Here is a 13,704-nt window from a genome sequence, read left to right on the forward strand (position 1 = left end):
ATCTATGTGGTAACGCCAATGTGTGGTAAAGGCATTGCATAGTAAAGGATGTGTGGTGAAGGCAGTGCATGGAAGTGCATGGTAAATACTGTGTTGTAAAGGCTGCTTCCCATTAATGGTACATCCAAGCACCTATAAAGTTTTTTCATACAGGCAAGCCCAGCCTCATTTTTAAGTTTAAGAAGCCAGTACTTAAACCTCACTTGTTTGCTCCTATGGTGATGCCCTCTGTTCCAGACGCAGAGTTGAGGTGTTTATGCTTTAAAACTAGGAATTAAGCAGCAATTAGGTTGGGGACCCCAGGCTGGCAACCAAGGGACCTTGGCTACGTCCACTGCAAACATTGACTCCCTACTGTCATGCCCTTCCCTGATGTTGGACGTCCTTCTGTTAATGCAGAAAACATTACATGAACTATTTGAAGCTTCTCTTGCTACAAAAGAGTCACTGCGAGCAGAGGATTTGTTAGAATTGAAAGCAATTAATTCTTTTATAATCTAGTTGGTAAGGCCGGTAGTCTCCCAACTTGTGAGCAATGAGGTGCTTCTGGTTCAAGCAGAACAGGGATGCTTACCAGTAAATGTATCCAAAAGGCCAATGTTGGTGAGGAGACAGAATCATGGGTGGGGTATGAGTTGACGATTAGGTCAATTAAAGGTGAGAAAAGGAAGGAGTTTGGGTTTGAAGTTAAAGCCTCCTATTTGAAAGCACAGGCTAGCACAAGTCCAAGACGAACAGCTTAGCCCTACAAAGAGCAAGCAAATGATATGAGGGGCAGAAGCAGAGAAGTGGGGGGTGATAAAAAGGGATGATGGTATGGGACTGGTGGGTTCTGCCCAATTGCAGGAGGGTTCTAGAACAAGAGCGGAGGTCACACTGGTCAAAGCACCAAGGGAATGAAACTCCCCCGGCAGTCTATAAGGAATTCTAAGAAATTTGAGGGTCAAGAACAGTTAGCCTCTCGACATCTGGATGACGACGATTTAGCCCTAGACCGGGTATACACCACTCGTAGTGAACCTGGGGTAAAATATGTGTATTTGGAGGCAGCCCAAAAAGGGGAAAAAACAAATAAATGGAAGCCTTCATACAGGTCAAGTATATGGACATCATTCTCATCTTGTAAGGTACTGGAGGAGGTTGCATCAAATGATATTGAATACGTGGCCTTTATGCAGTCCAAAGCGGGTAGAGAAGTAACAATAATTAATTTTAGTTATCCTGTTTTTGGGCATTGGGATTATGACATGGAAAAAGTATCAATATAATTCGCCTCATTGAGAACAGAAGGAAAAAGTGTGGCCACTTTTCCAACAACAACCAGATTGAAATTGAAGCAGCAGTGGTCACCATAACTAGTATTACACAAGTCTTTCTCATCTGTCTTCTGAACAACTGTAGTTTGGCTGTGAAACATAGTCTTGAGATCACGGATCTGATTCCAGCCGATAACTGCAATCTACTTATCCTTTTGAAAACATGACTAAATGAATCTTCTCAATCAATGGTTGACCTTCTTGTACCACTAAAGTATTTGATCATCCCTTAATAATGGATAGGGAAAACTGGAATGAGATTAGTAGTCCACCGACAAGTAATATATACAGTACTAGTGTCTAATAAAATTAATCCAACGTACATTCCTGTCTCAACACACTCTGGTCATTCTTTATATTGAACCTGCTGTCTTTGCTATAAAAAACTCCAACATCTCAAACCACTTTCACACTGATGCTTCTTAGTTCTATTTGAAAATGTTTCTTTTTGAAAGACATTGACTAAGTAATGATCTGTATGACAACCAGTGTTGGATGATGCTGAATCATCTTCAACTCAATCCACTTAAAAGATCCCACCTGGAGTCCACTTAAACCTGGCCATCCTTGTTCAAGATCAGCTCCAAGCAGTCACAGACCTAAATTGTCAACCTTCCACTGTAGGAAGTAATATGTCTCTTGGGTTTTTCTTGGACAAAGTAGACAATTAGAGCAATACCTTCACATATACATACATTAGCACTATCCTAGTGTAGATTGATGTGCTTAAAATGCCATTTTATTGTATCACACATAAATGGTAATAGGCTATTAACAGACATGTAAACAGTGATGCACACTATGTCGAGAAATAATATCTGAAAGTGGTTTGGTTTCTCCTGGTATGTGAAATTCAATAAGAATGTATTTCTAAACTGTTTCAGGGTTGCATTGCTTCTCATGGTGCACACATATTTCTCTGATATTCACTCAGTGGTTTATATCAGACACACATCCTTTCTAAGGATACTGCTTCATTTGACATACCACAAGACTTTTCTTAAATACTGTGGGAATTTTAACATTAACCGCATGCGTGCGGGCGGAATTCCGCCCAAACGCTGGGTTTATTAATATCGCACTTTACATGACGAGCTGGGCTCGTCATGAGCGTGCGAGGAGGCTACGACATGACGAGCCCAGCTCGTCATGAGCGTCGAAGGGGTTAACACCTAGATTGTGTAAAACACCTTTGTTATGCCAACATTCCAATTGCTCCCATATACAAAGGAATGTTGACATTGATAAAGTAGCATCTTATCATGCAAATTGCCTTGGTGAGCCCAGAACATTCATTGGAATACTGAATTAATTCCACTGCAAACATTCTTTAAAAAGATATAGTGCTTCAACTATGCCTGAAAACATATGGTGTTTCAACAAAAATAATGTTTAACGTGCTCTGTAAAATATAACAAATCGAGTTATTTATAAAGTCATCAGAGGGTCATACTCTCTCACTAGGCTTCTTCACTTAAGCGGCTGATATTACATTTTTCCCTATCTGTCCTGGCCTCCCCGGTCTGGCCATACCACTCCTTTTGCTCAGTTTGAGAATCTCTTTTACTAATCTGATCATCCACTGTGACTTCAGTTTTGCTTTACTTCAAAAGCTGTATCACACAAAGCTCTTCATCTAACAACAAAGATCAATTCAAATTGTATGAATGAAACTTTTGACGTCTTTCATCAAATGTTACATTGAATCCTGCCCCTTTTTGTCCACAAAAAATCCATAATGAAAATATATTAAAGCTGAAAGGGGTGTCCGTGATAACAAATATTTTCACTATGCAGATAACAATATTGTTTTACTTACGGCAGTGCTCCCCAAACCTTTTAGAACTACAACCTACTTTTTAGAAAACAAACTTTCACGACCCACCTAGCTTTAGGGGACATGAGGAGGGCACTTTATTAATGTAACTAAAGCACCATGTACTAGTGTGCTGTTATTTATATAAAGTTTGTTTTCCATTGAAATGACCACTAAATTTGCACAGATATATTACTGATATAAGTATATTACACATACATTATAATGTGTGGATATCGGGTTTCAGTTAATATTTATCAGTTGTGCATCACCAAATGTTTTGATTTGTTTTGATCCTATTAAAATCTTTGTTTCCATTACACTGGAACTAAAAAAACATGAGTTTCATGTTTGCTTTGCTAACTGCTGAATGCATACAGTTCCTTTACAGGTATTTACATTTTGTTGTGGGTTAGCCTTTCCTTTCACACTTCTAGTACCCCAGCAAGAGTGTCACATTAATCACTTTACTTTTCTTTTTCTGATTGCAAAGTAAGAGAAGGAAATACCAATTCCCTGTGTTAAAACATTAGAAATTTGCCAGAAGACATAGACGGACATTTGACCTCCGCCTTTAAAGCAAATGTGCAAGATAAATACAGACTTTAACAGCATCTTTATTACTTGTACTTTCAGCCATGACTGACAACCCATAGTAAAGAAACACTGACTTATGGTGTTTTTTTTTCATTGAGGCATCACCTTTTCCTCTAAACTGAAAATTGGTTACAAAAAAACGTGTGTGTGAATTCGAGCGACAACACGGTTACATTTAAAAGTATTGAACTATGTATTGTTCAACTTTAATTGCATTTATCAGTTCAAGTTTTTACTTTCAACCTGTCCACTTTAAGTACCGAATAGAAAGAAACATAATTGTTCAGTTTAATCTGAAAACCACAAAAAATGTTCCTCTGATGCAGAGCGGCGACAAAAAGCAGCAAACCGAGCAGATAAATGAAAGAATCTGAGGGAGCAACTCGCAGCTCCCTCCCCTTCAAATTCTGACACCGTGATTGTTTGCACTCTGCTGGGCTTGGGGTCAAAGCAAGATTAGTGTCTGCTGAAGTGATGTGTGTGGCATATACAAGGATAGACTGAGAAGCATCAGGCGCCCCAGTCTGGATGTCTCTCAGAAGGAATAAGTCAGATGTCCCTCAAGGAGTCCTGCAGACTGGAAAGCTTGATAAAGGTGATAATGAGAGGACAATGTTTTTTATCATTTCACATGATAAATGTGATGGAATTACAACACAGAAGTTGTCCTGATAAACATCACATAAGAAAATGGTTTTTCCTTTAAGTGATGTGGGTGTTGAGGCAAACATACCTTTAAGAAGCGCAATGAAAGTGTCCCACAAAAATGTGGCACACTTTCAGTGGGAGGGAGAAACGGCCCCTTAGACATATACCTGCACCCGCCTGCAAGGGGATCTCTAATACCCTCTTAAGAGCACAGGCAGGTTGCTACCTGCATAGTGAACCATGGAGCAGCTTTCAAACGGTTGCTCCGCATTTTACTTGAATGCACTGCCCGTTCAAAACAATAGTATCTAAATGGATATGATCAATTGAATTTCGCCTTTGCGTACTTTTTGAATACTCCTTCTTTTGTTGTATGTACTTGTGGGTACACGAGTGGGCTGGCACATGAGAAATGGCCAATATACAGATGAGTGGCAGCAAAGACATAAAGGTGGTATGGGAAAAGTGCTATCATGGAAGAGAGGAGTGGGAGAGAGAGCAAGAATGCATACATAGAGGTATTACATAATAACTTAAAATTCATTTTAAAAATTCATCATATTCCCCAAATAAAATTGGTTGTGAGGGCTTCACCAAATATTTATACCACTGAGGCAGTCTTTTGCCTGAGAAGTGTCTCAAAGTCAGAGGTATGAATGGAATAAAATATGTTCGCCTTTCATTCTGTAACATTAGGAATGGGCAGTGAACAGTTTAGGGAATTTACCTTCTTAACCTCTTTGATAGTTGAGCTGCACAAAAAAGAAAATTCATGATTGCTGTTGATTATTGATTTGTTTTATAGACATGCCAGATCCTTACCTTTTTATTGCTTTGTAGCAAATGATGACAACTACAAGGATGAATACCACAGTTGCACAGCATACTGCAATAATTATAACCAGTCCATGCCACAAGGTTCCTTCCACAGGGGCAGGAGGTGATTCAACTGTAAAGAGAAAAGATACAGCAATGAGAAGTAGGGATGGTAAAGTAACCCTTCTCAAAACATGTATAGTATGTTTTCCGCTATGCAAATTGATATTTGATATATATAGTTGTGCATTACAGGTTGTACTACTTAAAACAGTAAAAGGTAAAAAATAATTCTCCATCAAGGTTTAACTCAACTTTATCTGATCACGAGAGAAAAGTGTATTAGTTTGGAAAAAAAACAGGCAACTGTGAAGCCAGTGGGCCTCGGTTCAGCCATGGTGAAGGTTTTAATTCCGCCTGCGGAATTGTTTTTGTAATCCTGTGTTACTCTTCTAACGAGGAATTTCTTGATTGATTACATTCTGCCGCTCTGCCACTGGAATGAAAGTTTACAGTGGTTTCTAAAGTATAGAAAGCACAGCATACTTCTGTGCTCCCTTGAATTCTCTGAAATGATACACTTTTAATCACTGCAGAAAAATCTAAGGGTGCTGAGTGATTTATGCAGTCATTTCTAAAGTATAGAAAAAACTGCATACTTCTTGGCGCCCTTGAATACTCTGCAGTAATTAACTTTTAATCACTGCGGAGTACTGTAAAAGTATCTTGTGATATATACAGTGGTTTCTAACCTTTATAAACCACTGAATATCCCGTTCATCAGCACCCTTCATACTCCGAAGATATTAAAAGAGTATGTAAGGAGTGGGCGCAAAGTGATATTTTCATAGCGCAAAAGGCACCCTTGCATCCATTTATTTATGTGAGGGTGCATTGATCACTATGAATATAGAGCCAAATACCTACTTCACCCCTCAATGTAATTCCACGTGATTCTACAGAATTAAACTCCACCGGTTCCGCCCATCCGTAGTCTCAGCAGCAAAACTGCTTGGCTTTGCTTGTGATTTTTTGTGTTAGATAGCCACTTCAGGTGAGTGTTCGTCAATGGCAGCCATATCTGAATGTGGCTGTTGCAACATTAAACATGTTTGCAAAGATGACATCTCGATATGTGCTTACTTCCACTGCAAAATCCTTGAATGCTTCGAAATATGTAAACAGACCTATTCAAAGATGTCTACAGTGGGTATGCATGTATCCATGACAGTCACTTTTGAATGCATTTGTACAATTTGAACAAACCCATTCAAAGATGGCTAAGATAGATGCATGCACATCCCCGGAAGCCACCTTTGAATGGACTTATTAAAATGTTTGAAACCCATTTCTTGGTACCCATATAAATGCATTTCACATTTTACTATCGATGAGCTCTGATAATGTTTTAGGTGCAAAAAAGCTTAATAAAATAAAGTAAAATGAAGAGTGAGAGGGACAGGAAGAAGAGGACAAGTGGGGAGGGGAAGCAACAGAGGCAGAAGTTGGGGAGGAAATTTGTAAAAAAAGAAGGGGAAGGATAAGGGTAAGGAAACAAAAGGATGAGCTGGGGGACATGAGAAGCAACAGAGTAAGCAAGGGGTGGCGGCAAAGAGAAGAGGATGCACCCCAGGGGGACACAGCAAAAATGCTCATGCATTTGCATGGAGTACTTAAGGGGAACTAAAAAAGTAGTTCCCTGAAAGCAAGCAATATCAGCAGTAGAAGGATATAAGGCTTCCAATCAGACCGTTCTAAACATACATGCTCCAGAGTAGGACAAAAACAAGGGTAGTTGGGAAAGCCAATGGGCCAAAAGGTGACCTTTCAATCACGAACCAGGGGCTAACCCAAATGCCACTCTGTGTATATTGGAAACAAGGTCACCAGATGATCAGGTACTACTAAAATGCTCATTCCATAACTATAAAATCACTGTTGTTATTTCTAAAAGTCTTAATAGTGTGGTCAAGCCAGTGCTTAATCTGTGCCGGTGCTTTCAGGTGCTGAGCACCGGCACTTATTTCTCAGGGCCAGGTCTATTGAAGGGGTGGGCAGAATTAATCATTCATAAACGTTCAGCACTGGAAATCCAATTTGATGCATGCTGTAAGCTTCCAATATAACCCGGTCTCCTTGTTGTGTAGGGCCTGTCTTGTTTCGGGCTGTTCTGGTAAGTCTTGCACTTCTTTTGACTTTTTATCAGCCTAGGGAAGGGTTAAAGAACCATTGGATGACCGAGGCAGGAGAAGTGGCACTGTGGCAGCACCCATGATTTGCGTGCAGAGCACTAACACCTAGACCAGCCAAGCAGCCGAGGCCATGCACTGGAGTGGCCAAAAACTATACCAGTGGAGCAAGAGCGAAATAACAGACACCCAACTGCTGAGAACCATGTACACACAGAAGTTTATATGTGTGACAGCAGAGCTAGGCACTCCACACACAGGCTGGGCTGTGAGTTTCTGTGGTTCTTCCTAAGCTCTGGTCCCTAATCACTCGACGTTCAAGGTCACCTGACCTGATTCAGCGCAGATCCTAAACACCGGTAGGTCTGAGATTATTTTATTAACGTTGCCCTAGACAGTGCTTGCAGTGAGAAGGGAATAGCAGAAAACAGAAACTGAAACCGTTCTGCTCACTGCTGGCATGCTTCTCTGCATGAAGACCATTCTTGCCCAGCCAGGGACACTCTATATCTTCAGTCGTAATAGCGCTATCTAAAACTACAGGAAAAAAAATGTGATGCAGGTTTTTTGCATGAATCCTTTATTTCCACCCCTCCCATCCTCCAAAACACGCCCAGGATTCTTCTGAGACACTATAGCATGCTTCTTAAGATCTGTACGGTCTGGGGTACCATTTCATGCCATGTTTGATGTCACTTTGGGTGCACAAGATTGAAGCTGTACTGGCAAATATGTCATTCTCATAGCACTATTAGTTTTGAATCGCAGACTGCGTCAAGAGTGTTGCTTATATGGTGGTATTTATTGGTGGTAAAAGGGCAATGGGAGCGTCCAACAACCGCCATGTCAGTGTGCTACGCGGAGGGATGGTGTTATTTCCTTGTTTCCAATCAACAGTCGCAGAGGGTCCACACACTGTCTTTCAACGGCTGATGGCCTGTCTGTCGACCGGTGTGGATGGTGCACAAGCAGGGCACATACCACGCAGAAGAATGCGTTGTACCTACTATGTGAATCAAAACTTTTAAAATCAGTGAGACTGTAGGCTGCAATTCTATCAATTTTTGGAAGGGTGCGCTTCAAAAACCAAGGGAAGTGATAGAAAAGATGAAACACTTCAGATAGGTGGTTTGGGGAGGTAAATCTAGATATGAGAGGTGGTATTTTTTTTAGCCTAAAATAATTCTAGGCACTGTTGACAAAATAACAGCAAGTCAGCAATTTCCAAGTTATATGATGATGGAGAGAGTGCCTGGATGCAGGGTCTGGTGAGTCAGTGGAGTAATGTATTCATTGAATCAATCTGTGTTTGGCCTCATAGTCATTTGAAACCTGGCAAGGCCATGCATGCTATCCTCCTCGAGACAATATGAGTATTTTGAGTTGAAAATACGGGAGTGAACATGCGTTTCACAAAATACACTTTATGAACTGGAAGCAAGCATGCAAAACAATGAGGAACGGAAGCAAGAAAAGGTAGTTCTAATGGATGATAGCAGGGGCATAGAGACCATTGGTGCAGCCGGTACATGCATTGCAGTCCAGAGGTGGGAGGGGCCCTGTCTGGCCTGCACCAAGTGATAATATTTCAGAGGGTGTCTGTGCCCTGGATGAGCAGTCCTGGTCTCATCTGTGGCCCCTAATGCTGCAGTTTATTTTAGGAACCTACACAACAGTGGTGAAAAAACTTTGAAAGGCCTTGCTGAGCTCAGTTCTACTGCTCTCCTTCGATGGCCACTGCACAATAAACCCACACAGGCTAATTCCAGAGCATTAGTTCATCCCCATGCCTCTGCCAGTGCTGCTCTCTCCTAATACGTAGTTCACACTGAATACGCAGTGTCCCTTCACTCACAGCTCTGCTGTGCCACCTCAGCCCTGAACTTGGGACTTTAACTGAAACTTTTATCAGGATAACCAATTGTGATGCCACAAAACATCTTTTGATGGCATAAAACCTTAACACAGTTATAGAATTGCTATTTTGTGTCAGCACAGCTATGCATTGATGAGACAGGCCAAGAATGGTCCAGCCCTGTGACCCCTCAACTTTACATCATGAATAACTGTATAGGTAATAAAGCAGATGTGTACTCTTTTCGAGCCCTCCTCAGTATCTGCTTTTCTTTTTTCCCTTTCATACCTCACTCCTTCCCTTTTCCCCACTACCTGTCCTACGTGCGTGTTTCCTCTGAATAGCCACCTTTTCACCTTCCCCTCTTTCTCTTCCACTGTCCTTTTGCATGCTAGTTGCTCCTCTCCCCTGGTCTTTCTCCTCTTTCCACTTTTCATTCTCATCATGTTCAACTTCAATCTTGCACTCCAAATCTCTGCTTTTCCCACTTCTCTTCACATTTGTGTCTACTTTATCTATCTTTGCCTTCAGACCTCGCCTCCCTCCATACTCTCCCTTTCAAGTTTTTTCTTCTTGAGCATATATTTATATCCATTCCACTCAGTCTTTTTGGTTTCTGAGGTCGATAAAATGAGTGCCATTGAGCTGGATAACAACTTTTGTATTCCGTGTCAAGGCCCCCTCTGGTGATTATGTGCTTTACGAACATAAATGGTGTGTTAAGGACACATATATGTATATTAATCATTTGTTTTTCTAAGTCTTTGGAATATTACCCAGCCATTATTTCCTCTGTCCATTCCCCTGGGCTCCTTTCTTTCCTTCGTGACATCTTTTCTTTAGTTGTTCTCTTCCTCAGCAGTTCCAGCCATGCCTCCTTTCCTCTTTCCATTCTTACTTCCGTACACCCTCATTCATTTCCTATCCTCCCTCCCTTGGTGCATTTCTTCCTTCCTCCTCCTTTCATTCTTTACTTTCTTTTTGTCTCCTCCTTCCTTCATCCCTTCTTTAATTTCTTTTTTTCTTACCTTCAACGATTCCTTCTGCTTTTCTTCCTCATTTCCTTTCATCTTTCTATTCATTCATCACACATCATCCACTTCCCTTTTCCCTCATTTCTTCTAGCCCTTCATGTCTTTCTTTCACACTATTTTCTTATTTCCTCCTTCTTTCATCTATTACTCATTTAAATCCTTACTCCAGTGTTCACCTGCCTGCTTCCATTTGTTGCTGTCCTCTTTAATGTACTCATTCCATCATCCCTTCCATTCTTTTAAATAGCACAGTACAAGCAAATTCTCTTTAGTTTATAAAACTGCCCAGGACCTCAAATGACCCTACTAATGGTAAATTTTGAGATTTACACACATTTTCTAATTTGAGTTCACTTTTAAGTTGCTGTCATAAGGTTCTCAAATACTAAAATATGTCATGTTATATTGATTTGTGTCCTGCACTAATCACCCAAGAGGGTATCCAGGCCTTTGGACAGGTCTGTAGGTGTAAGGTCTTCGATGTGCTTATGTGAAGAACCAAGAGCCAGATGTACTACGCGCAAAATAGCACCTCGCAAATTGCGAGTCTCTTGCGGCTCGCAATTTGAGAGGCGCTATTATGCATGTACAACAGTGTTATTCCACTGTTTTGCGATTCCCAATCGGGTCGCAAATTGCGAGGCTCATTAATATTAATGAGCCTCTTGCACTTTGCGAGCCTATTGGAAATGTCAGCCCTCCCAGGGATGTTGGCCTGCTTGGCTCAGCGGACCATGTCTGGGACTGCTTTTTAATAAAGCCGCCTTTTTTTTAAAATGCAGCACGTTTTCCTTAATGGAAAACGAGATGCACTTAAAAAAAGGAAAAAATTAAGCGTTTTCGTTTAATTTTTTAAGGGCCGGCAGTGGTCTCTGAAAGCACTGCCTGCTCTTAAAAAATATTTTCCCGCATACTCACAAAGGGGAAGTTGTCCCCTGGGTACCCCTTCCCCTTTGCAAGTGGTTTACCACCTACTTGAAGTAGGTGGTAATCTGCAAGCGTTTTGCGGCCACAAATGCGGCCGCAAAACATTAGTACATAGCATGTTGCCTCGCTATTAGGAAGGGACGCCCCTTCCTAATAGCGAGAGTCGCAAATGCTATTTTGTGAGTCAGTGACTTGCAGATTAGCATTTGTACATGCTTTAATCCTTTTGTGCAGCCGCAAACTGGAGGATCACTAAGGGGCAGATTCTGAGAATCTGCCCCTTTGCAAGTGGATTTTACCTTGATGCATCTAGCTGATGCATCCCAAATGCATAAATACCGGTCGCAGAGGGGCAGATTCTGAGAATCTGCCCCTTTGCGAACGGTATTTGGCTTGATGCATTTAGCTGAAACATCTTCCTTTGGGAAGGGGCATGACAACTTTTCAAATTCCCTGAGACTTGGTATGTGTGTCCTGAAATGACCCTACCTTCCCTTAAAACAATATTTACTCACAGAAAAAGTATACCTGTGTATTGGACCTCTCTGCAGGGTCATCCACAAACTTTTGCCTTCACCCTCCTGTTTTCCAAACTTGTTTTCTTGGCTTTTAGGACTTTACCACTGCTAACTAGATCGAAAGCGCTTGTGCTCATTCCTTCGGACATGATGAAATTGGCTTACACCCAATTGGCAAATGTAGTTTAATTGTAGGTCCCTAGGAAATTCGTACTAAATGTACCCAGGGCCTCTAAATAGAATGCTACGAGTGGGCCTGCAGCACTAAGTTTGCCACCCATCTTAAGCAGCCTGCCAAGCATGTCTCAGACCTGAAATTGCAGCTTGTATGTCCAGTTAAAACTCCCATTTTGACTTGGCAAAATAAATCTGTTGCCAAATATAAACCTCCCCTTTTAATAAATATGTCACCCCTAGGGTAGGCCCCAAATAGCCCATAGTGTAGGGTGTAGAGTATTTAAAAAATTGACCATATAATTTCAACTTTTGAATGTCCTGGTAGTGAAAAACCTACATTTGCTTTGGCATTTTCTTATCCCAACCCTTTGATACCTGGAGCTTGTATCCTGGGTCACATGATATGACTAGGTGTAGCTGGTAGTTAGTCTATGTGTATTGCTCCCAGACAGTGAGGCAGATGGATACTGGGTGTTGGCAGGATGGTCCATCTCAGGTTTGATGGGGGAGGGTGAAGGTCCTCTACCACACTTGCACATCACAAATGCCCAGCCTTAGCACACTCACAAAGGGCTTTACTGTAGTCTTTTGTACCCCTAGACAGCTAGGGCCAGGGCAAGGAAACAGGAAACAGGAAATTCACAGACCCTCTGGGAGTGAAATCCTCTACATCCTTCTCCTACTTCAAAGCTGGCACCAGGTACAAATAGTTGACCCTCAGAACTCAACTTTTCAGTACACCTCTGGATACTACAGAAGAAGGACTGCTGTGACACTTTACTGCCCAGTTTCCTGTTGAGTTGCTTGCTGAGAAGAAAGACTGGACCTGCACCCTTCATCCCAGGCTGAAGTGACTCCAAGGGTCAACTGACTGACCTCCTGTTCTGTGCTGCAAGGACTTAAACAGCACCAGTAACCTCCCTGCATCTGCCCAGCTAAACTGCTGCCTGGACCTACAACCTGGACCTGCATCTAGACCCTCTTGAGCCCTGCTGGCCTTTGCTGGAGTGAGTCCCTGATCCCTAAGAGGTACTCTTCAAATCTTAGTTCCTTAGTGTGGCATCAGTTGAGCTCCCTCCCCCCAAAAAAGACAAATTCTGAAGTTGGAGGCTCTTCACAACAGCGAGCGGGCCTGTTCGCAGCAAGATCTTGATGCACATGCTGCCTGTGAATATGAAGCTCAGGTAAACCAGACTCTTCCCATCACAGCAACGACTGGCAAATTGAGATCTGCACTTCAGGCTACAGCTTCAACCGCCCATGGTGACAGCCAACATGAATCTCCAGTAACGACCGTCCACGACGCCTGACAGGATCTTCACGCTACTGTGATGACCATCCAGGACGCCTAGCCTGTTTCTGCGCTACATTGACAATAATGTGTGACTCTCTCCCTGACCCTCGTGACCATCTTCACTGCGAATGGAAATCTTCATGGTGAACTTTAGAAAGTGACATTTTCTGCTGGACTAACCTGGTCCTTGTATCCAGCCGCTGCTCCATTATGGTCAGCCTGAACTTGTGACTTTCACCCAATCTTGCACAGCCAGATAACCCTGAGTAGCGCTTTATGCATTTAGGCGCTATACTTACCTTAAATCTTTGGAATTAAAGATCTCTGGTTCTACTAATAAGATTTTTCAGCTTCGGTCTCAAATCATTTATTGATTTTTATTCTATTATTCTAAATTGGTGTGGGTTTTTTCTTGTAATGTGTTTGCACTTTATTACTGTTTGAAGTGCTGCATGAATACTTTACACATTGCCTGAAAGTTAAGCTTGCCTGCTTTGTGCCAAGCTACCAAAGGGTA

The 13,704-nt window shown here is 41.8% G+C and overlaps 1 protein-coding gene across 3 annotated transcripts in view; it reads right to left on the bottom strand.

The window, feature by feature from the left end:
- The window catches only part of PRIMA1 (proline rich membrane anchor 1), a 606,350-nt gene that overhangs the window by 160,772 nt on the left and 431,874 nt on the right, over nucleotides 1–13,704 (bottom strand). For all 3 annotated transcript variants that reach the window (XR_013600946.1, XM_078660091.1, XM_078660090.1), the window contains exon 4: nucleotides 5,200–5,326. Coding sequence is in view for 2 of the 3 variants with exons in the window: in XM_078660091.1 (XP_078516217.1) it covers nucleotides 5,200–5,326 (127 nt within the window). In the remaining variant the exon portion in view is untranslated. The remainder of the gene's footprint in view (nucleotides 1–5,199; nucleotides 5,327–13,704) is intronic.

The sequence above is a fragment of the Lissotriton helveticus genome, chromosome 9 (genome assembly GCF_964261635.1).
Source record: "Lissotriton helveticus chromosome 9, aLisHel1.1, whole genome shotgun sequence".
NCBI classification, from domain to species: domain Eukaryota; kingdom Metazoa; phylum Chordata; class Amphibia; order Caudata; family Salamandridae; genus Lissotriton; species Lissotriton helveticus.